A 21,176-nucleotide genomic window follows, 5' to 3' on the forward strand; every position below is an offset into this window, starting at 1 on the left:
CTGTTCAACCTTTGGCGTGCTATATGAAATTCAGAGATCAAAATAGAACTTTAAAACGTGGAGATGAGAGAAGAGAATATATATAGGATTTGTTTGTGGTTTGGAAAAGGACACGTTGCTATGATTAAAGTCACAATTAAACTGCATTTTGAGAGCACCTTGCTTCCTTAATGTGATGTATTTCCTGTTGAAACAGGATGTTGGGGCGGGACATAACACAGGGAGGGATCATTCAAAAGTGTAAACCAATGGGATATTAGTTAAGGAGAGAAAGGCAATTTTATTTGATGGGAGGGGTGGAGGGGCGGGACTCTTCAAAAATCTGCAATGGTTTTATTGGTTGCAATTTTTATGTTTTGATGAAGTCACCACTAAAGATTTTCTGTTTTCCAGGAAGTAAAAGTAATGAGATTTTGTATAAAAATACAAAAAAAGTAATATTTTTTGGCATAAATGGTCAAATAGGTTTATGGTATGGTAGTTGAGTTAAAAGGGCAAAAAAGTAATTTTTCATTTCAGTGTGACTTTAAAAATGGATTCTAGCTTATATTCAGACTACATAATTCTGCTTTTCTATATTTTCAGAATGCATAGTTTATATATGGTCCTAACAGATACTCAATCCACTACTAGAGGTCACCATATAATATCCAGTCTATAACACCTTAAAAGTGACATGGTCAGTAACCTAATATACCTAGACTCTCTGTTTCCTTCTACACAGTTCCTAATAGATGTAGTTATAATAATAGATGCTCCACATATGCTCTATAAAAACCTCATAATGTCATAGTGAAATGAAAGGTTGGATTGATGTTAGATCTTGATCTCTGCTCTAAAACCAGCAGTTCTTTTCCACCACAGACAAACCTCCAAACCCATGTGGAGACTCGATGCAGAATGTGACGCTGTATTTTCTCTCCAGATGCGGTTCATCGTGCAGACGCAGGGTCAGCCAGAGGAGCACCTGCTGAACGCTGGAGCAAAACCAGCTCTTTTATCAGCAGGGACCCAGACTCCAGCCATCACATCTGGAAACTATATAAATGCATCACAGCACCCTCCTGCTTTGTAAAAAAAAAAAAAAAAAAAAAAAAAGAATATGGAAAAGGAAGCCACTGTACCTGAAGGAAGTGTGCACTGAGTCTGAGCTTCTCTAAAAATCAAGGCACTCTTGTATGGGCAGGATGAAAAAAGTCTATGTCAGTGTCAAAGTGAGATTCAATCAAGAACAGTGTATGGTCACATATCATTTTTTCCTAAATGAAAACCCTTATAATATTCAAGGTCAAGGTCAAGGTTTCTTTATTAGTACCCAAGGGTAAATTTGTTGTGCACACGGGAGATTCAGCAATCCAAAGTTAAAAACAAGACATCACAGCAATACAGATTCATAAGACATCAAAACAAATACTTTAAAACAAGTATCATTATAATTTCAAAATAGTATTAAAATATAAAAACTCCTATAAGGTGCACACAAAGTGCTTCTACACACACACACACACACACTCACCCACTCCCTCAAAAGCTTAAAGTGCCATGCATGGGCGAAGTGCATCATCTCGTGCTAGTGTTGTTTAGTAGTGCAATGGCTGCCGGTACAAAAGTATTTCTGTATCGTTTTGTTCTCCACCTAGGGGCCACAAACTGACGGCTGGAGCGAAGGAGCTGGAATTCTCTATGTAAAGGATGGGAACAGTCTTGAAGAATAGAGCTCGCCTTATGCTGCAGCTGTGTGGAGTAAAGAACTGATAGGTTGAGTTGAGACTCACCTATAAGCTTACTAGCCCACTTGACAGTTTGGTTTAGAGAATTTTTGTTTTGCAGAGACAGGTTACCAAATCATGACACAAGGGAAAAAGACCAGACTGATTCAATAAAAGCCCAATAAAAGAGGGTCATCATGTTTTTATCAATGTGAAAATGGGACAGTTTTCTGAGACAAAACAAACGCTGATGTCCCTTTTTACACACTGCCTCACAATTCTTCTCAAAGGTCAATTTAGAGTCTATGACTGTCCCAAGATACTTGTAGCTTTCTACACAGTCCACAGCCTGGTCTTTAATGATCGTAGTATCATAAATTGAAGCATGAGTTCTGGAATCTATGATCATATCCTTATGTTTAGCTCCAAGAAAGATTCGTCACACCAAGTGATAAACTCATCTATGACTGGGCCATGGCTGGATTATCGTGTAGCAGACTCACAATGACTGTTTCATCTGCAAATTTCAACATGGTCCTGTTCTCATGCTTACTTTGGCACATGTTTGTGTACAGAATATAAAGTAAGGGTGAGAGAACACAGCCCTGGGGTGAGCCAGTAGAAGAACATAATGAATCTGATAAAATGCCGTTTACCTTCACTCTTTGTGTTCTGTTTATCAAAAAATCCAATATCCAACCCACCAGATTGTGACTCAACTCAAAATGCTCTGTCAGCCTCATGGCTAAAATGTGGGGTTGGATGGTGTTAAAGGCTGAGGAAAAGTCAATAAATAACAATCTAGCATCTGTTTTATTCCCCTCTAGGTGTTTAAACAAAAGGTTGAGTAGAGTGATTGTAGCATCCTCAACTCCTCTGTGTGCCCTATAGGCAAATTGCATAGGGTCGAGTGCATGCTCAGTTTCCCTTGCAAGCTCTGTCTTCACAAGCTTACATTACATTACAAGAGAAGTGAGGCCGGTCGCCCTGAAGTCATTTAAAGCTTTGGGGCTGCTGCCTTAGGAACAGGGGTAATCACAGCCTGCTTCCACAGGTTAGGTACACGTTGTAGGTTCAGAGACATATTGAAAATATCATAGAAGATAGAATTTGCACAAGACTTCAGTAAATTGCCACTGATATTGTCAGGATCAGGGCTCTTGTTTATCTTTAGAGAAAGGAAGGACTTTTCAACTTCTCTCTGCTCCAGGATGAAGTGCTGATTATCTTTAAGTTTACGTCTAAGTCCCTCGATTTCATCTCTAAAGTCAAACTGATCAAATCTCTAGAATTTATTAAGAGCGTTGGCAAATTCGCTATTTGACCTAAAGCCATCCATAGTAATGTTGGTTCTGTTCTTGCTTTGCTGTATGCCTGCAGTTTTATACTTTTGTTTAGCCCTTAGGATTTCCACTTTCACCTCCCTTTTGGCTGCATCTATTTCAGAAGCTCCTCCTTGACTGAAGGACAGCTTATTCTTCTGTAGACTAGACTTAACTACTTAAGACATCCAAGGTTTATTATTAGGGTAAACCTTAATCTTTTTGGTGGGAATGATCATACTCTCGCAAAAAGTAACATAAGAACAGATTACATCAGTGAGTTCATCAATGTCCTTGCAAGAGTCCTTGAACATCTTCCAGTTGGTGCAGTCAAAGCATCCCTGAAGACAAGCAGTGGATTCCTCATATTGTTGAGAAAGTTTCTCATATATTACGACACCAGGGGAGTATAGCTATGAAACAGGCATTGAGTTCAAATAAAGCAGGAGCTACATCTTCAGCTCTCTGGGTGCCCTGATAGAGGTGAGTAGTCCCTGCTTTATTGTATGCATGAAAACTCAATTAATAACATTAATTTGCTCTCTTTCCATGAACCAGGAAGTTGAATGGACTGAATTGTCACTGACCTTGTTTCCAAATCCAGCTCCACCCGGAGGCGACGGATGTGGCTGAATATGATGATATGTGGACCTGATGTAGACCTAATGAGACCATGATGATTTGTAAACCTGATGAAACAGATGCTTGGAACTGGATGTCATGAAGGGGTGACAAACTCTCACCCGGTGACCTTTGACCCCAGCCAGGACATGGACCAGAGCAGACATATTGGCAACTATATTTATATTAACCCAGCGTCTTAACCTGTCAAAAGGGGGCGCTTTAATGATAATAATTCTCAAAGCTCAGCCCTGGACCCTTGTTGCTCCCAGTTACAAAGACCTTGGTACTGATCTGGATATGATGAACAACTTTGCCTCCAGGACCAGCCTGTCTGCCAACAACAATTCCCAGTCTTTTCTTTTTTGGTTTGTTTTTTTAAACTTCTCCTTGTGACTGGTAAGATCAAATGAAAACTGAAAGTGGTGTGCAGTCACTGGGCACGCCCTAAAGGGTGAAATTTGCTATGGGAGGGGTCAAAACACTACAGTTGTTGATATAGAAAATTTCCAAATTTACTACATAAAGTTCAATCCAAAGTTCAAAGTCATGCCACAGCAATCAATTAACACAAAACTCATGAATAGTGTCAGAAAATGTATTTTAAAGATGATTTACAAAGCCACATGATCACACATGGAGAAAACACAGCGATTTCAAATTTTGTGGTAATATAAATTCCTATTAATATGGCTAAGATTGTGTTCAGTTGAATATTAGACTATCCAAATGACTTCTTGATATGGAAAAAGAGATGTTGGCATAATTAAAGTTAACAAAACTGTAAAGTTATGTTTGCATGAATTGTGATGCTTGAGTGTTCAGAGAATTTAATATCATGAACCATAAATAGCCCGAATGTACATGCTAAAAATACCTCAAAAATCATTTTCTCATTGAACCTCAGGTCTGACTGGTCTGTAGCTTGGTATATCCACAAGTGAAACTCTGCGGCTGTTTATTCACACTGTAGTAACCTGTCACACTGTGGTTTTGTTACTTGGTTTTGATATAGGTCAGAATTGATGACAACAAGAAGCTTGACTTGGCATTGTGAAACTCATTTAAGGGGAAAATACCAACAAGCAGTTACAGTATGCCTTATGACATTTTGTAACGCTAAATCTGAATGTCTACTGAGGTTGTATTAAAGGATTCAAGCAGCTTCATAAGGCGCCAGCAGAGGGAGCCATGCTCCTGTATGACATCACTAACATCACAGTTTGGAGTCTGTACACACTCATGGACAAACTGTACCTTGCAAACAGCTGGTTAGATGAAATTCAAAAGAAGAGAAAGAAGGAAGTTACAGTTTACAAGATCAAACTGTCAAAAGTGACTAAAATATATAATAAGGCAATCTTTGTCCTAGTTAAAATCCCAACTAAGGTAGAACTGAGCTGATAGAATAAAGGTCACTCCACCAAATGGTCATTTAAATAGTGTTCTCTATGTTTCTCACGGACAGGAAGGGGCTATCGGATAGGAAGTGGAAGTAGGAGCGTCCCCCTCTCTCTCTCTCACACACACACACACACACACACATATATACACACACACCCCTCCCACAGTCGTCCACTTGCCTGCCCATCCTGTGGCTGCGAGCGGCGTGAGCCAGGAACACCCCCTCTCTCCAGGGCCATGGCTGCCTGCTAGTATTTTGGTAATCGTCATCCTCCCTGACCTGCTGGCCCGATCCTGGCGCCAGGAGTCTCCTCGCCTCCCCTCCGCCTCCCCCCAGCCGCCCCCCAACTACCCCCGACCCCTCGGATAATTCAGACCAGCTGTTGCAAGGTGCCTTGCCTACTCCCACCCACTGCACTCACACTTGCCTGTTTCTACAGCCTCGGGTTTGTCACGGAAAAAGCCGGCTGTGGGCCTTTTTGGAAGGCCTCTTAAGCTTTGCATGGGGTCTCACTGGTGCATAAAATAAATCCAAGTCAATCACAGGCCTAGTTCCTCCTCTGTAACAAATCAGCGCTGTGTCTGGATTTGATGTTGCAGTATGGAAACACACATTCTGTGGGTCTTGCTGTGGGCAGGGAGTCAAATGCTATATTTGCCAGCTGCCTTCCTGGTATTATCCTCCATTAGTGACCTGAATTGCACTCATTCCACTAACGGTTTAGTCTTAATGATATGGAATGTGTGTCACTATGAAATGAGAGTCCCGGACAGAATCAAGTCTTTTTCCTATATGCCTCTTTACAGCCATCTCTTCATTGGAATCACATGAAGAGCATGTGCGCACCCAGATGATCAAGTGATACTGTGAGGGTATTGAGAATTACTGCCAAGGAATGTTCGACGAGAGGGACGGGACCGAGAAAGAGAAAGGCTTCAATGTGCCACAGATAGATTTCCTCCTGCAACGAATTTGTGCAGCAGGACAGGAAGTTTGTGTGTGCGTTTATGTCTGTGTGTGTGTGTGTGTGTGTGCTTTTACGATGCTTTTCTTTCGTAAACTGGAGTGTTTCTGGCATTTGGGGGCTCTGTGTAAAAGAGGTGCCTCTCTGTCTATGGCCTAACCACAGTGGGACTTTGGACTGAGATGTTGGGGGAACCCTAAGCGTTTGATCCCCCCCAGACCCCCACATCACTGCTGAGTAACGGCCCGTAAGTGAACTGGGTTTGTATGTGGTTAATGTGTGTGTGTGTGTGTGTGTGAGAGAGAGAGAGAGAGAGAGAGTGAGAGAGAGAGAGAGAGAGAGAGGGAGAGAGAGAGAGAGGAGAGAGAGAGAGAGAGAGAGAGAGAGAGAGAGAGAGAGAGAGAGAGAGGGGTTTGGATTGTTTTTTCCTTGGTGGTGGTAGTGGTGTGGTTGCTTCATAGAAGTGCAGTGTATGGTTGTTAGAGACGGGGGCAGGATGGAGGGGGCGGGGGACTGGTACAAAGAACTGTTCTGGTGGAACTATGGAGGGAAAAAAGTTCATGCTGCAGTGGGATTTCCTGCCTTTGCCCTGGCTAGTCCCCCCCTCCCCCCTCCCTCCCCTATCTCCCCGCTCTGTTCTCGACGCCCTTCGGCCGTATGGAAACTGCTCAGACACTATTTCAGCTGAGATTGATGAAGTAAACGGCTCGACGCGTAATGAAAAGTACTGCGGGAATCATGGGGTGAGACATTCAGCGGTGGATCCAGACTTTTGCAATCAAGTTTCCATAGTTCCATTTCCTCCCATGATCTGTCCACCCAGAGGCTTAGGGGCAGATGAATAGCTTTGACTGTGCCGGCATTGATGCGTATCTCATTCATGTCTTGTGCCTCTCCCCATTGACATGCAACCTAGCTGGACGGCGTTATCTGATCTGTTATCAGCCACAGCTGGAATACACATCAGCTCACCCTGACTCTGGCCCTGCGAACAGAGGCGCAGACAAGCACACCCTCCGCCACACCGCTGCTCACATTAAAGTGCAGAGAGGGGACAGGTGCTTCCCCATTTGGCCGCCCTCAGACATATTGTGTGGGTGTCAAAGAGGAGGTGGATGGGTGAAGGAAGGGGTGAGAGGGGGGTGGGGTCCCCTCTCTTCCAGGGCTTTGATCTTAGGTGTCAGCGGTGGAGCTAGGGGGCATGTGTCACTCATTAGCGGTGTGGTGAGAGTGGCTCAGCAGCAACTCGCAGGCTGGAGCAGAGGATGCTGTGAAAATGCCTGCTTATGGTGTTCCTGCTAATAAACCCTGCTCAGCCGTGAGGGTGGTGTCAGAGCTGGGGTGGGGTGGGGGTTAGTGTCTGGGCAGCAATGGGATGGATGGCAAGAACCCTGGAAGAAAGGGACGCAATCTTATTCACTGTTTTAAACATTTCCAAAGGGCTCGCTTTAATAGGTCTATGTATGTGTTGAGCATAGCTTTCATTGTATCATTGTACTTTCTGGTGCTGACACTTATGCTAAACTGATAGCGCAGGAAGTTGAATAGACCATTTCATTGAAAAGCCCCGCTGCCAGCGCTCACTGTCTTGGGAGGAGAGGGAAATGGAAACCAGATGTCTGAGATCCACCGTGAATATGTCAAAGCTCTCGGACTATGTCAGTTCCTCCGTGTCCCATTGGTGGACCGGCGCTATTCTGCACTGTCATCAGTAATGTCTATAATACGCCTTCCCGATGGACATCTCATACAGTCCTGGCTGCAGTTACAACCCGGGAGACTCAGGGAAATAGGTTTCAGTGTTCCAGAATATGATTTTTTTCCCCTGTTCCTTAGGTTTCAGACCTCACCGCATTCCTCAAATTTCAGGGTAACTTCCCATATCCCAAGGCCCAGTCGGGTGGCAAATCTCTCAGCACTCCTTTGTGGATAGATTGCTTTCTCTTGCTTGAGAAAATAACAAGCTACAGAGTAATGACTTAACAAGCAACAGGATAATGGCTTCAGCATGTGCGAGATTGTGTGCGTATGTGTGTGTGTGCGTGCATGCATCTGTGATTGCGCGAGTGCTTGCTCACTTGCGTGTGCCTGTGTATGCGTCTATTGTTTGGGAACCGACTGTGCAGAATCATCTCTCCCTCTGTTTGGTCGTTGGTCGGAGTTGTTTGAAAGCTGAACCGCTGATGAATAGATCACTCTCCTCCAGGTCTGCAGCCTTGAAGTCTTTGGGGAATCAGCGGTGCTCGGTGCGTCACAATGACAGGGACAGCCTGTGGGGTGTCGGTGGGGGTGCCGGGTGTTTTCCATCATAACCAGCTGCTGCTTGGGCCTCCCACACAGAGGAGCACTCCTCAGAGTGTGCGTGTGTTCACGTGCGTCTGTGTGTTTGTGTCCGGAGGATGTGAGAGAAAGCGTGTCGGTGTGTGTGGTAATTAATGACACAATATGACAGCTGTATGTACTGTACGTGTGAGTGCGTGTGTGTGTATGCGAGTGGGATTGTTAGTGTTTTTGCTAGTTTGACTATCTCTAGGAGTGTTTTGATGCCGTGCATCTGTTCCTGAGGCGCAGTGCCTCAGCTGTTTCCTGGGTCTTAACTTTCTTTGATCTCCAGTGGAACAAATGGAGGAGGTAGTCGGCACCTCAGCCATAACAGTGACAAACTGATCTTCTATTCCCGCGGAAAACATGTCCGTGTCTCATACTGGTGTGGCGTTTGGATCAACACCAAGACTTTCTGTGCACTTGTGAGGTTGTTCATGGGAAATTACATGGTACGGGTATTCATGAGTCAATTAGCAAACTTCACCCTGTCAGTTACTTCTGTGTGTGACACACGTGGCATGATCCAACTTGCCCTGGTGGGCGTTACTCCCCTTGCACCCAGCTTTCTAAATTTCAGAAAACCAAAACCTGGAAAACTAGCTAAAGGTACGAGTGACAAGGAACCAAAACAATCTGTTTCCCAGCACACTGCCTGGTGCTGTTTAGACACTCCATGTACATGTCCCAACAGGAGGACAAAAATTTACATTACCTCTTTCATAATACTCTGTCATGGCCTCCGGCAACAGCTCAACATCCCCTTGCACCTTGTCTGGGAAAATATGCTCAGGTGCTCAGGTGCATTCCACTGTGGCATGGCAAACAGGTGACCTTCCCTCTGCTGTCAGGTGGAGAAGAGGCCAGTGAGTCATTTCGCTCATCTATTTTTTTGCTCTATCTCATGTGATGTTTTATTCTGTTGCGATCAGGAGGGGATCTGTTTTGGTTGCTTTGAATACGGCAGACATCCTGCTAGCAGAGATGCCACACAAGAATTTGGGAGTAATGATAGTTAAGAAGGCTGGGTCAAGATACTCTCTGAGAATCTCTTGTTTCCTGTCTCAGGGTAGAAGCTGGGTTTTTTTTCTCCCACCTCCTCCTCCTCCTCCTCCTCCTCCTCCCCAATCCTCTCCAATCCCATCAGCCCTAGTGTGAGGCAATGCCCAGAAGGAGAGAGAGAGAGGAAAAGCATAGAGCTTAGGCGCCATCCGTCCTTCTACTTCTCCCCCTCTCCCTCTCTCTCTCTCTCTCTCTCTCTCTCTCTCTCCCTATGCTTCTCACTGGCATGGAGTCCACAGCAACACATGTCTCTGATCAAGTCCAGCCTGCGTCATCAGTTAGTAAACTCCAGGCTCCAGGAAAACCAACAGAGAGCACATTCATAGCCGGCGACCCTGTGACTGAGTGTGTGATTCATTACTCTTTAATATGCACCCTCCCCCCACACCCCCACCCCCACCCCCAAACCCACTCGACCACCTCTCCAATCCAGCCCCGGGGCGGCTCCGCAGCCTGATCGAATCCATCATTAAGCATACTTGTGGTGTTACCGCTGTTGGCCTCTTTATTTACCAGATGCAGCGGTTGTGTCCCTGGCCTGTTTGCAGCTCCAGGGAGTGGAATTAGCGCTGGATTTTCACATTTAGATTAGCTCAGTATGATGGAGCTTCCTCTTTACAGTGTTAAGCGAAAGAGGACAACGCTGGGAAAGATCTGCCAAGGATCCAGGCGAAGTTACAGAACACCCAAAACATTAGAGAGTCGGCGAAGGGCTCTCTAGCAATGTGACAGACATTCAGAGGTGCTTTTGAATTGTTTGAGTTGTTGGTGTAATCTTAGTGGAGGAGGCCAGGGGAGTAGTACATGAGGTGAGAGGTGCTTGGGGAGTACAGCTCAGGGTAGGATGATAGCTGTAATGCTATCAAAACCCTGTCCAGTCTTGCTGTTCCCAAGCATAAAACATGATGATTTGCTCTCTTTCCATTCCCCCAGACAACTGCCACTATTTATTTTTTTTTAGACCAGCCCGCCCCACTGTTGAGGCTATATTTTATGCATTGCAACACTGAAACAACGCCGAACAAGCCTACGCAATAGATATCAGAAGTTACCCAACATATATTGAACTCTACCCAAGTCATTGACAAGTGCCTGAAGGAATCCCAGTCTACACACATCTGTGAGTTAAGATGGGCGTTAAGGTAGCCTCGACTGAAGGCTCTTCCTGGGAGAGTTCTCCCCAGGTCCTGTGTGTCATGAGTGCAGGATGAGTCCTGTTTATGGGATGCTGACAGCTCCTTCCTGTCTCCCAGGCCATGAGTGCTCCCTGAGCCCTCACTGCTGCTGCACTGAAGGCCACTCTTTAGTTCCTCGCCACCCCACCCCGCCCCGAAAACTTGGCCCGAGAGCAGCCGTGGGTGGGACAGCTGATGGGGGATGGGACACGGTGTTGGCAGTGGTAAAGTGCAGGGAGAGGGTTAGCAGCAACAGCAGCGGCAGTGGCAGCAGAAACAGCACTTGAGCTCTGCAGCTCCCCGGCCTGGGCTGCTTTTTTGGGTAAAGTAGGCCAATGTAAACTCCCACTTCCTGTCGGCCTTGTCTCAGAGGGGGAGAGACGATCCTTCTGTGAAGAGGGAAAGGGCTGCTGCTCTGTAGGGACCATTTCCACTCACTACACACACACACACACACACACACACACACACACACACACATACATAAATAGAAATACAGCCGTAGAGGCAGGCAGAGAGTGAGTGGGAGAGAGAGCGAGTGAGAGAGAGCGAGGAATACACAAACACAGTGGGGTTCAGGAATGTTAAACACATGCTTTATGGCATAAATAGCAGCCACTTTTGGTAAATTACAGTGAGTGCTCTGGCACTGTAAAGCTCACAGCAGGAAAAGGCTCTCAGATTTCAGATCCAGGCCCTCCGCTCTCCCCGAGGAACAAGAAGGGGAGCATGTTGTGTTTTTATTTCTCTATAAAAAGGCAGAAATACATACAGTAACTCATGATGCAACAAAGACTGTACTATTGAAATGTACGAAGTGTAGGTTTACTGTCTAAATGAAACTGTGCGGCTTCTCTGGCCTGGATAACCTGTTAAGACTACAAAGAGGAAAACTTATACTGTGTCAAATGACAAGGAAACACGATTCTGACCAAGTAGAGCATAGCAAGATTTAAAACAGTGATTTATTTCAAGTGCTAGGCAACGGGTCTTTACTAACAGAGCTACCACCTTCACCTCAGGACATGTTACCAATCATCAAAATGGTCCTGAATTGACTTCCACTAACTGAGATTTAATGTGCCTTTTACCCAAGAGTATCCAGGTTAAAGGTACATGAGTAACAAGCAAATAAACCACAATTAGTTCCATATTTGACCTGGTTGGTGTGAGGATCTGTGTGACCAGACTGCAGTGAATCACTGCTGCATGCTACAGCGGCCGTTCTGGCTAATGGCTGTGTGCACATTTCCCTGACTCAGACGGAAATGAGGAGCTGCTCCGTGGAACAGCTTACCTCACTCTGCGCTGGCCTGGCTGGGCCTCAGCCCACGCACAGCCACTACTCTGACTGGCTGACTGGCTGCTTGACTTACTGACTGGGAGCAGAGCTGCACAGTGGAGGAGCCATGGGAACCTAAAGCTCCAGTCTGAGCAGACTCTGACTCACCGTCTAGGAGGAGGAAGACGAGAATGTTATACTCTCCCTGAGGAGGAAAATAACAAACACACACACACAGTGCAACCATGTTGGACTGGATGGATGTCAGCTTACCAGAATTCCACCATAATTTCATTATTTCAAGACCTGTAGGGCGCACGTATGAATTTATGCTAAATCTTGGACTTGATTGGAAACAGAAATGGACTTACTGCTTGACTCAAGTTCTCTTTTTAATGCACGCACACACACACACAAAGAAAATTCCAAACACACACACACACACACCCAGCAGTGTTTGCACAGTGACGGTGAGGAGTAGCTGGCAGGTGGAAACTGGAAGCAGGTGCATTCAGTTATGCCCGTCCATCATGCAGTGTGTTCACCTGTACACCTGCAAGTCAGCTTCACCACAATGGTCAATTCACTTCCCTCGAACAGACTTTCCCAGTTAATGATATAGCAGGCCTTTTATTACCAACGTTTCAACTGCGCCCATTTCCACGTCATATCAAAGAAGTGATATAAAAAAAACTTGCCTATAATCTTTTTGTCATATATTTTCTCTACCCAAACAGATCTTTCAGGGGTTTTTTTTTCTTTTTTTGAGCAACTACTGCCTAGAAGAGATATTGCCCTTGAAGGGTGGCTTTTCTTATGTTAATGCAAATGACAAAACAAGTTTTAATAAACATAAATTACTTTATTGAATGCAAATTTATCAGTTATGAAATACAAGAAAATGAAGTGAACACACAAGCATGGTACAAAATTGAAATAAGACATATCTGGACATTGCACTATAAAACACCGCCATAAAATGTTTAGGAAAGTTTAAAATTCATCTTCGTACAGTCCATTTACAGGGTTTGGATCACATATTAGGCAACCATGTCTCCATGGTGTAAACGTTAAAAAAAGACATGTTCTTTGGTCCCAGCCGTCTTCCACTTCCAACCGTTTGGTGCTAATTTCTACTAATACTGCAAATTACATTTCTTAAAACCACATCTACCAACTGAGGTAAAAAAAGGCACATTTTTGGTTTCAAAAGTAATACAATTTCAAGACACAATTTCATATCATAACTTACAAAAATGGCTTTGGCTGGCATTATTAACACTGTGGTAACCTTGAGTGCATGGCTTGCATTGTCATCCACATTACAGGAGTGGAGTTTCCTTGGAAATAACAGAGACAGACCGGCTTTTCCTATCTCCGAGACTCATCAGATTAGAAAGAAGGCTTGGATGTGGTCAAAATAGAGGCTTACGGTCGTCTCCACCGATGAAAAAAAAACATTAAATGACTAACTGATGCCATTCTTTTGTGATGACATACTTCCTCTTTTTTCCTAAGCTAACCAAGGGCAGTGGAAGTCACCTGCTATCAACCAGCGAAGGTCACGGCTGTAGCACCTGTTAGCACCTCGTCTATCTACACCACAGTACCAGGGACAGCTGTGTGTGCGTATGTGTGTAGCGTATATGTGTGTATGTGTGTGTGTGTGTTTTGAGGCATGCTGAGAGATCTATCCCACCCACGCACCCCTACCTCTCAGCAGCTGTGTCTAGGCCATGATCCTGAGCTGGCCGGCACCAGGACAGAGACGGGACAGAACGCCGGCACCTCTAACCCCCATGAGTCCACTACATATTTGGTCTTTGGAATGGGCACGTTAGCGACAAAGGGGCTGATATTGGGTGAATATCAGTATTGCTCAGTTCAGTTTAGGTCCAGCCCCAAGACATCAATCAAGAACGGCCTAAAATGGATGGAAGTCAAACAAATCTGCTCCTCCTCTCCACGAAGCAGAGAAGCGAAGAGGCTTGTGAAATTCAGATCCATAATGAGGCTTGATTCCCTCCAGGTCTCTCGCAGCGGGCCGTGTCATGCTCTATGCGGTCTTGAAGGGTCGTCGACAGGCCGGCTTGGCTTGTGCAGACCCCTCCCTCCCCCCTCTTGCCCCCCGCGGCCACTAGCCCTCCACTGCCCTGAGGTCTGAGCGGGTCCCTCTCTCCCCCTCTCTCTCTCTCTCTCTCTCTCTCTCACACGGCGGTGGAGCAGCACCCCGACGAGCTGTGTTTCTGCAGCAGGGACATGCGGCTGAAGGTGCGAGAGCAGACGCCGCACTGGTACTTCTTCACTTCGGCGTGGGTCTGCAGATGGGCCCGCAGGTTGGAGCGGTCGGCGAAGGCCCGGTTGCAGTGGGGGCAGGAGAACGGACGCTCACCTGGTTGGGGGGGGGGGAGAGAGGGGGGACAAAGGGTCAGACACACATCACATGACTGCTGGCACTCCTTAAGATGAGGCTATAGCCTGTGGCAGGTGGTGCTAACGATCGTCCTCACACAATGACAACAGTCAGGCGTCTCCGAGTTCACAGGAGGCTTCCATTAACACCTCACGTATCCTCCCTCCCCCCCAAACACACACACACACACACACACACACACACAACACATTCTGAAGATAATGAAGAACCACATGGTAGGCTGGTGGGATCAGAGCCTGACTGAATTAGCATGATTCAATCAGAGCCAAATGAGATTAGTACACTAACAAGTTGCTGCAGGTAGTAAGTGCTTGGTGATAGCAGAGGAATCTTTGTAGCCTTTGTCACTGGGCCGACCCGATCCTGTTGTCTCCCCCAGCAGCCAGGATAAGATAAACAGCCAGCGAGTCATTGTGGCATGGACATTAAACACAATGAATGATCAATGTGATTAGGTCTGCTGCTTCAGTGTTGTGCTCATCAAACTGATTATAATGAATATCCTGCCCCCCCTCTCCCCCCACTCTGATGGTATTGGCTGAGGGAGTGACACACTGACTCACAATGACAGCGGCTGAAATGCAGAGATTTGCAGTTTTGAGCAGAAGCATGTATGATTTCGTAATCAGTCACAACTCATAACTCAGCCACACAATGAACCGTCAGCACACATGAAAGGACACTTAATGTTCCACAGTTTCTTTTGAGGACAGGACCACCCACTGGTGAGGTGAATCTTACCTGTGTGTGTGCGGATGTGGCCGCGCAGCAGCCACGGCCTGGAGAAGGCCTTTCCACAAGTGGTGCACACGCAGGGCAGGGTGTGTGAGCGGATGTGCATCTTCAGAGCCCCCAGGCTGGTGTACTCCTTGGGGCAGTGTTTGCAGAGGAAGGCCGGCCTGGCCGCTGCTGCGGCAGGGGCCTCTCTCTCCTCCTCCTCCTCCTCTCGGGGACCGGCGTGGGCCTTGGAGCCGGTGCACTTCATCCGCTGCCGGGGGGCGTACGTGTGCGTGGGTTCGGGGCTGGGAGGGTCCGAAGTGCGCCCTTCGTCCTCCTCCCCGCTACTGCTGGCGTTGCTGCTGAGGCTGGACGGGGAGCTGAGGTCAAGGGGGCCCGGGGCGGCAGAGGGCTCTGTGGGGGAGGTGGGCAGGTAGAGGGCCGGCAGGACACTCAGGTCCCACACCAGGCCTGTTGTGAAGCAGGTGGCAGGTGAGATGTTGTCCCCTGATGGCAGCTCAGCAAGCGGATACCTCTCCAGTGAGGCGTCTGAGGAGGAGGAAGAGGATCCGTTCATACATACAGCCAATATGAGACACAATAAAAATAGCAACGATAATAACATAATTCAATTATGGACGAATAGAGAGCAAAACTTTATTCACCATTTGAAATATGTTTTAAACACTTTTACCAACTACATCTACTCTGTCTGTCATGTCAATTTTGGTGATAAATTCTTGTTTTTCTATCAGTGTACTGGGCAGAAAATCTGGAGCCATGCACAAGTTTCATGGGCCGTTTCCTCCCACGTATTCACAAGGGCTTGTAACATGAATGGAGCTCTGTCTGGCTGCAGAAAGGGGGGAAAGTGCATCTAACGGGCCCCAACTTGATCGGGGAGTTGTTGGGTTTGTAGTTAAAGCAGGTACAACCGGTGAAAACTCAATCATTTAAAAAACAGCTAATACACTTCACCAGATAGCAGCAACTACAACTGAGAAAACAGGTGGTTGCCTATATTAGTTTTACGCACTTACATAAGGATGTTTTCATAATTGGTACAAGCAATCAAGAGTTTTGGAACTCACCATTCTGACATTCCAGTTCACTGTAGTTTGGCTTTTGTTTGGCGAAATACTTTTTGACCAAGAAAGATCGAGGCATTTTCCCTTTTGGGGTGTTAACAATAATTGTGCGTAAAAGTATCCTGTGGTCACGACGCAGACTTTCACCCAAAAAAAAGGAAGGGAAGCGCGCTCCTCGGTTCCGTATGAGAACAAGAAGAGAAATACCATCCAAACAGTCCACAAGTTCGAGTCGACTCGTAAAACTTTACACAAGTGCGTGTGCACAGCGTTCATGCAGAATGACTAAATGCTGGCCTCTGTGCTGAAATAGTCTGACACAGGCAATAGGGGTGTGCTCGCCCCGAGGGCCCACCCCACCTCCTATCACTGCTCAAGTGCGCAGGAAGGAGCCTTCATGCTCAGCGACAAAAAAACAAAAAAAACAAAAACATGGGCCCCTGAGCGTTAATAGAGGACCATCAAGTGGTACTGACCTGCAAACAAGGCAAGGCGAATGAAGTCCACTTGTAACAGTTACTTAATTATGTAAAAGACCACTTGGATGCAATCAAATTAAATTGTAGGGACACACACACACACACACACACACACACACACACACGGACAGCCTTCTTGTCACCTTATGATTCAATTATGCAGAAATGTCCTAAAAAGTGCAAATGAACAGAAATGAACCTGGCAGATCCAACGCAACGCTGAAACTTGCAGTCTATAGCTAGATATTTGTATTGCTCCTCGTCTGCATGCTAATATCAATATCAACTTATTATAATATGAAAACACACCCATATGTGCTGAGAAACAGCAGGAGGGAAGTCAGTCCTGCAGGTTTGGGCAATGATCATTGGGTGATTCTCTTCCAGGTCGCCTTTGGTCACATTGATTAGCAAATTAGCAATATAATGGCCCAATGGTTCCCAAACTGGGGAATGAGGAATAGTTATACTTCGCTGTTATTTAATTGAATGGAACTTAGGACAGTGAGAGAATTATATAGAAATGTCTATTTTAATTTTAATTAATTTAGTTGTCCAGTTTTGTACCAAACCATATCTAACATCAAAAACTTTTCATATGGGGGTTCATCGCCTAATATGTACTCTCTTTCAGTAGGCCTATGCACTATTATCAAACATGTCACGCTGAATAAATTAAAGTAGGCCTAATCTACAGCTTTCAGTGCAGTTTACCCGTCTCCTGTCTGTCCCTTTTAACAAGTCCAGCAGAGTAACTGCACCATCTTTTGGAAGCAAGTCGCTAGTACTGAAACACGACGCCCACCACTTCATACCAAGCAATACCTGGTGGCGCTGTGTCACAGGTTTTTCCTTGGGTTTTTCCCACAGTTATAGAGTATCCCTTCCGCATTTCATTTGGATAGGAGATAAACAATACTATAGGCTACAGTAGCCTACCACAGATAGGCTACACTATTAGTCCATGTAGGAATATAGTGAGGTTAAGGAATGAGGGGTGAGTGAGTGAGTGAGTGAGTGAGACAGGGACAGGGACAGAAAAACTGCAGATTAATCAGAGAATCTGTAAATCACAGCCAATACACCCACACTGGTAGTCTATAGCCACTTTACAGTCACAGTAGCCTATTTCATGAAGATGTTGTAGGGTAACCCATAGATAGACTATTTAGACTATTACTTCCTATCTGTGTAGGCCTATAATTGCTTTATTTTTCAATAAGGTGAACATAAAGTACTTGCACTCTAACATGATGATCTTTTGATGGGACTCATTGGATTATGCGACTTTTAAAATTCAGATCCCGCCCTGCATTAAACCAAACCGCTACCGCCGACCTTCCGTTAAATCCAAATCCCTCCCCCAAACTCCGCCGGTCAGTGGGAACTGGGACTGCTGTAGCCTGCAGCCTGCAGCCTGCAGCCTAAACACTTGTAAGCCATAAACAATAGGCCTACTAGTAAAATGCATAGTGTTCGTCTCACTGAGATGAAAGTGAGTTGCGCACATAAACAGTAAAAGTTGCGCACAGAAAACACAAAAACAAACAACAACAACATACCAACAAACAAACGTTTCAATACGTTGAAAACTAGAACGACTAACTGCAAAGATGTGTTAACTTGTGGCCAAGTGGCATAGGCTATTGTGGCACAGCCTGACATCCTATAAACTGCCTGGATCAGTAGAAAACTTTGATCAGATCAGTCTAAACAGCGTTTTACAGAGCAGCCCATTGTACTATGTTGTAAGAGGCAGTCGCATCTGACCAGCTATAAAATAGGCTACATATAAAATACATTTTCATGGCAGTCTATTTTCACTAGCATTTAATTTCAGCATAGGCTGGAAGTCTTTCGATTAATAGGAGAGTCATTCAAAAATAATTAAATAAATAAATAAATAAGGAGAGCGTCGGCTATTCTAAAGGGACCAAAGGAAGCGAGAGGTTTCACTCTTGCCCACTTCCGTCTTCGCTTAAATCCCTTCTTTTTTGGCTGGATGAGAGTGTTTCCTATTCCCGTATTTGATTTAGCCAAACAGTGGGATATTTAAGATAATCCCAAACTACTGATAGTTTTGTTAAGCCTAGATATGTTTATAAAAATAGTATAGTTTAAAAAACAATAAACTTTCTGTAGCAGGCAGCTGGTGTCAGTAATCCTTGAGGTTTCTTGCAGAAATTAGCTGCTGTGTTATGCATTAGTTTGCAATCCTGCTAGCTGACTGAATTCACATTTTAGACAGAGATGCTGTCTTGATGTAGCGGACAAGAGTGGCCACAGACTGAAATAGGGTGGGAACTATCTTGGTAGTAAAGTTTAGGGTCTTTGATGTTAATCAAATCAAATCAGAGGGCTGAGCGTGCGACCTCCGCGGCTGTCTGATTGGTGCATTACTCCTAGTGGGCGGGGAAATGGGAGGGGTTGCTGCGTGTCAGTTATTTTTCAATATTTCAAAAACAGTTGCAAACAAGACAGCAATCTTATTGCATCTAGTCATTTAGTCATTAAAATAATATAGTTGTCAGTAACTAAGTCATAGTCTTCCGTGACCTGAGAAGGAACCTGTGAAAATTTGCCAGTTGACACTCCACAATGGTCTACCAATCAAACTGAAAGACTCTCCCCAGGTAAGTATGCTGCACGTAACCTTAGCGTTATGTTTATTATGATAGCTAGCTAACATGAATTCACGATTGTATAGACCTGCCGTGTGTTGGCAACCGTCCCTCTTGGTGTGGATATTAAATTATTTATTTTCGACGCAGAAATTAAGATGCTGCTCTATTATTACCCCGTCTTTGTGCGGCTGGTCTGCTGGCTGTCGTTGCCTGCAGCCTGTCCTCATTTAGGCAAGTTGGCTTGCAGCTGCAGACCTTTTTGTTCTTTAACCTATTTAAACAGAGTCTCGTCTTGTGCGATATATAACACTGAGACTTCAAAATTTTGGCATCCTCACGCTGCCGCTGTATGAAAATGTATGGGTTCGACCTATATAGGCTAATATTTCCATGGGTTTGACTGGCTGGGACATTACATACACCACGCGATACAGTTTGGATGTTGTTTTGTTTTGTAGAGCCACTATGGGGCCAATCCTGATCAGTAGCCTACAGGAGTTTCAAGCCCTGGAGCTATGACAGGCTTGAAGCAGAGAAACAAGTCCCAGTCACAAGTCAAACAACATGTTGAGGGGATTGTGTAATTAGGTCCATAGCCTGCAAAATGATTATATAAATATTTTCTAAACGTGGACTTGAATTTCATCTACTCTCATTGTGCATTTGAACTGTGCTCAGTGACTTTAATTCAGTGGTTATGAGGAGAGAATCTCTGATGCTATTGAAGGACATCATACCACAATCCTGCAACCATGGGCGACATACTACTAATAGGGCCTGTTATCCTTATTATTTCCTTCATGTGTAACTTACTGCATGACTGGGAATACAGTTTATCACAGCAAAAACACAATTACATTGTATCTTGTGCATCACAGAACATGGTTCAGTGTCACCTGCAAATACTGTAGAGTGGGACGGACAAACTAGCCTGTGCATTGACATGATGTTTTGGGGTGATAAATGGAGCAGTATTTTTGGAGGCCCCTCCCCCATGTCTAAAAGCAGATGGACTCTAACAATGAAACTCTGCAGTGGGGGGTGCGGGGTGGGTTGATTATTCAAACCACTGTACTACAAGAAGTCTCATTGGCCAGTCGTGGGCACTCTAGTCAGCTGACTCAAGGTTGCTTGAATTTTGAATGAAATAATGAATGAATGAATGAATGGCTTTCCTGGCATCATCCGCTCCAAAACAATCGCCAGAGGGATTAGATACTATAGGTACCGTTACTTTCAAAAAGAAGCGAGGATGCTACATGACAACAATGAGCCAGCAAGTCTGGAGCATTGACAGCCAGGACAAACAGATCTGATTTTGTTTTCTCTTCTCTTCATCAGCTAAAGACTCTCTTGCTACGCTTGAGCCTCCTGCTGAACAAAGGAGAGGAGGAAGACAGGAAAGAGAGAATAGGCAAACACCTCAGAGATACAAAGGGAAACCAAACATGCTCAGAACAATCGCTCGTTTGCTTTTTGGGAGAGAGGAGGAGACTCCTGAAGATGTGAAGTCTGGAGAGGTGGTTGAAGAGGACTGGCTTCTAGTCAGCCATCAGGGTCAGTATTGCAGCAGTGCTAGATGGGCTGTTGCTTTTTTACTCCGAAAGGATTGTTTCTGTTTAGTGTGCGTAAGTATACTGTGGTACACTTTCATGCCGACATAATTTATATATCATTCTGGTGTTGGCTATTCTTTCATCATTACAACTTGTCCGTGTGGGTGAATATCTTCTTTTTTGACAAAGTTCCACTTGTGTCTCCACAGAGGCAGTCAATGAAGTGAGTTCAGCAGAGGACCAGGATGCAGAGCTGGCCGACACCCGTCCATCAAACCCCGCTGTTCATGAAGACACTGATACAAACCTAGAAACTGCTATCAGGTGAGAGAGGAAGAGAAGAAGGGAAACATTGCTGGTTGTTTAGAGGTGTTACGTGGAACATTGTAAATCATTACCACAGAAATTTTGGCACA

The 21,176-nt window shown here is 45.2% G+C and overlaps 1 protein-coding gene across 1 annotated transcript; it reads right to left on the reverse strand.

The window, feature by feature from the left end:
• Positions 1-14,018: 14,018 nt before the first annotated feature.
• snai1a (snail family zinc finger 1a) lies at positions 14,019-16,356 on the reverse strand. Its single transcript, XM_071515615.1, has 3 exons — positions 16,105-16,356; positions 15,038-15,562; positions 14,019-14,254 (listed from the first exon to the last, which is right to left on the reverse strand). The coding sequence occupies exons 1-3, from the start codon at positions 16,178-16,180 to the stop codon at positions 14,070-14,072; spliced, it is 786 nt and encodes a 261-aa protein (XP_071371716.1). The 5' UTR covers positions 16,181-16,356; the 3' UTR covers positions 14,019-14,069.
• Positions 16,357-21,176: the final 4,820 nt, after the last annotated feature.

Source organism: Centroberyx affinis, unplaced genomic scaffold (genome assembly GCF_046629955.1).
Source record: "Centroberyx affinis isolate AG114_WGS23_722 - 3 ecotype Tasmania unplaced genomic scaffold, CSIRO-AGI_Caff_v1 ptg000361l_1, whole genome shotgun sequence".
In the NCBI taxonomy this organism is placed as follows: domain Eukaryota; kingdom Metazoa; phylum Chordata; class Actinopteri; order Beryciformes; family Berycidae; genus Centroberyx; species Centroberyx affinis.

Excerpts from the sequence above, each read along its gene's own strand:
- snai1a (XM_071515615.1), bottom strand. The coding sequence starts at position 16,180 with ATGCCTCGATCTTTCTTGGTCAAAAAGTATTTCGCCAAACAAAAGCCA. Across the intron at positions 15,563-16,104 it reads TGAACTGGAATGTCAGAATG|ACGCCTCACTGGAGAGGTAT; the intron begins GTGAGTTCCAAA and ends CCTCCTCCTCAG. Across the intron at positions 14,255-15,037 it reads CCACATCCGCACACACACAG|GTGAGCGTCCGTTCTCCTGC; the intron begins GTAAGATTCACC and ends CCCCCCAACCAG.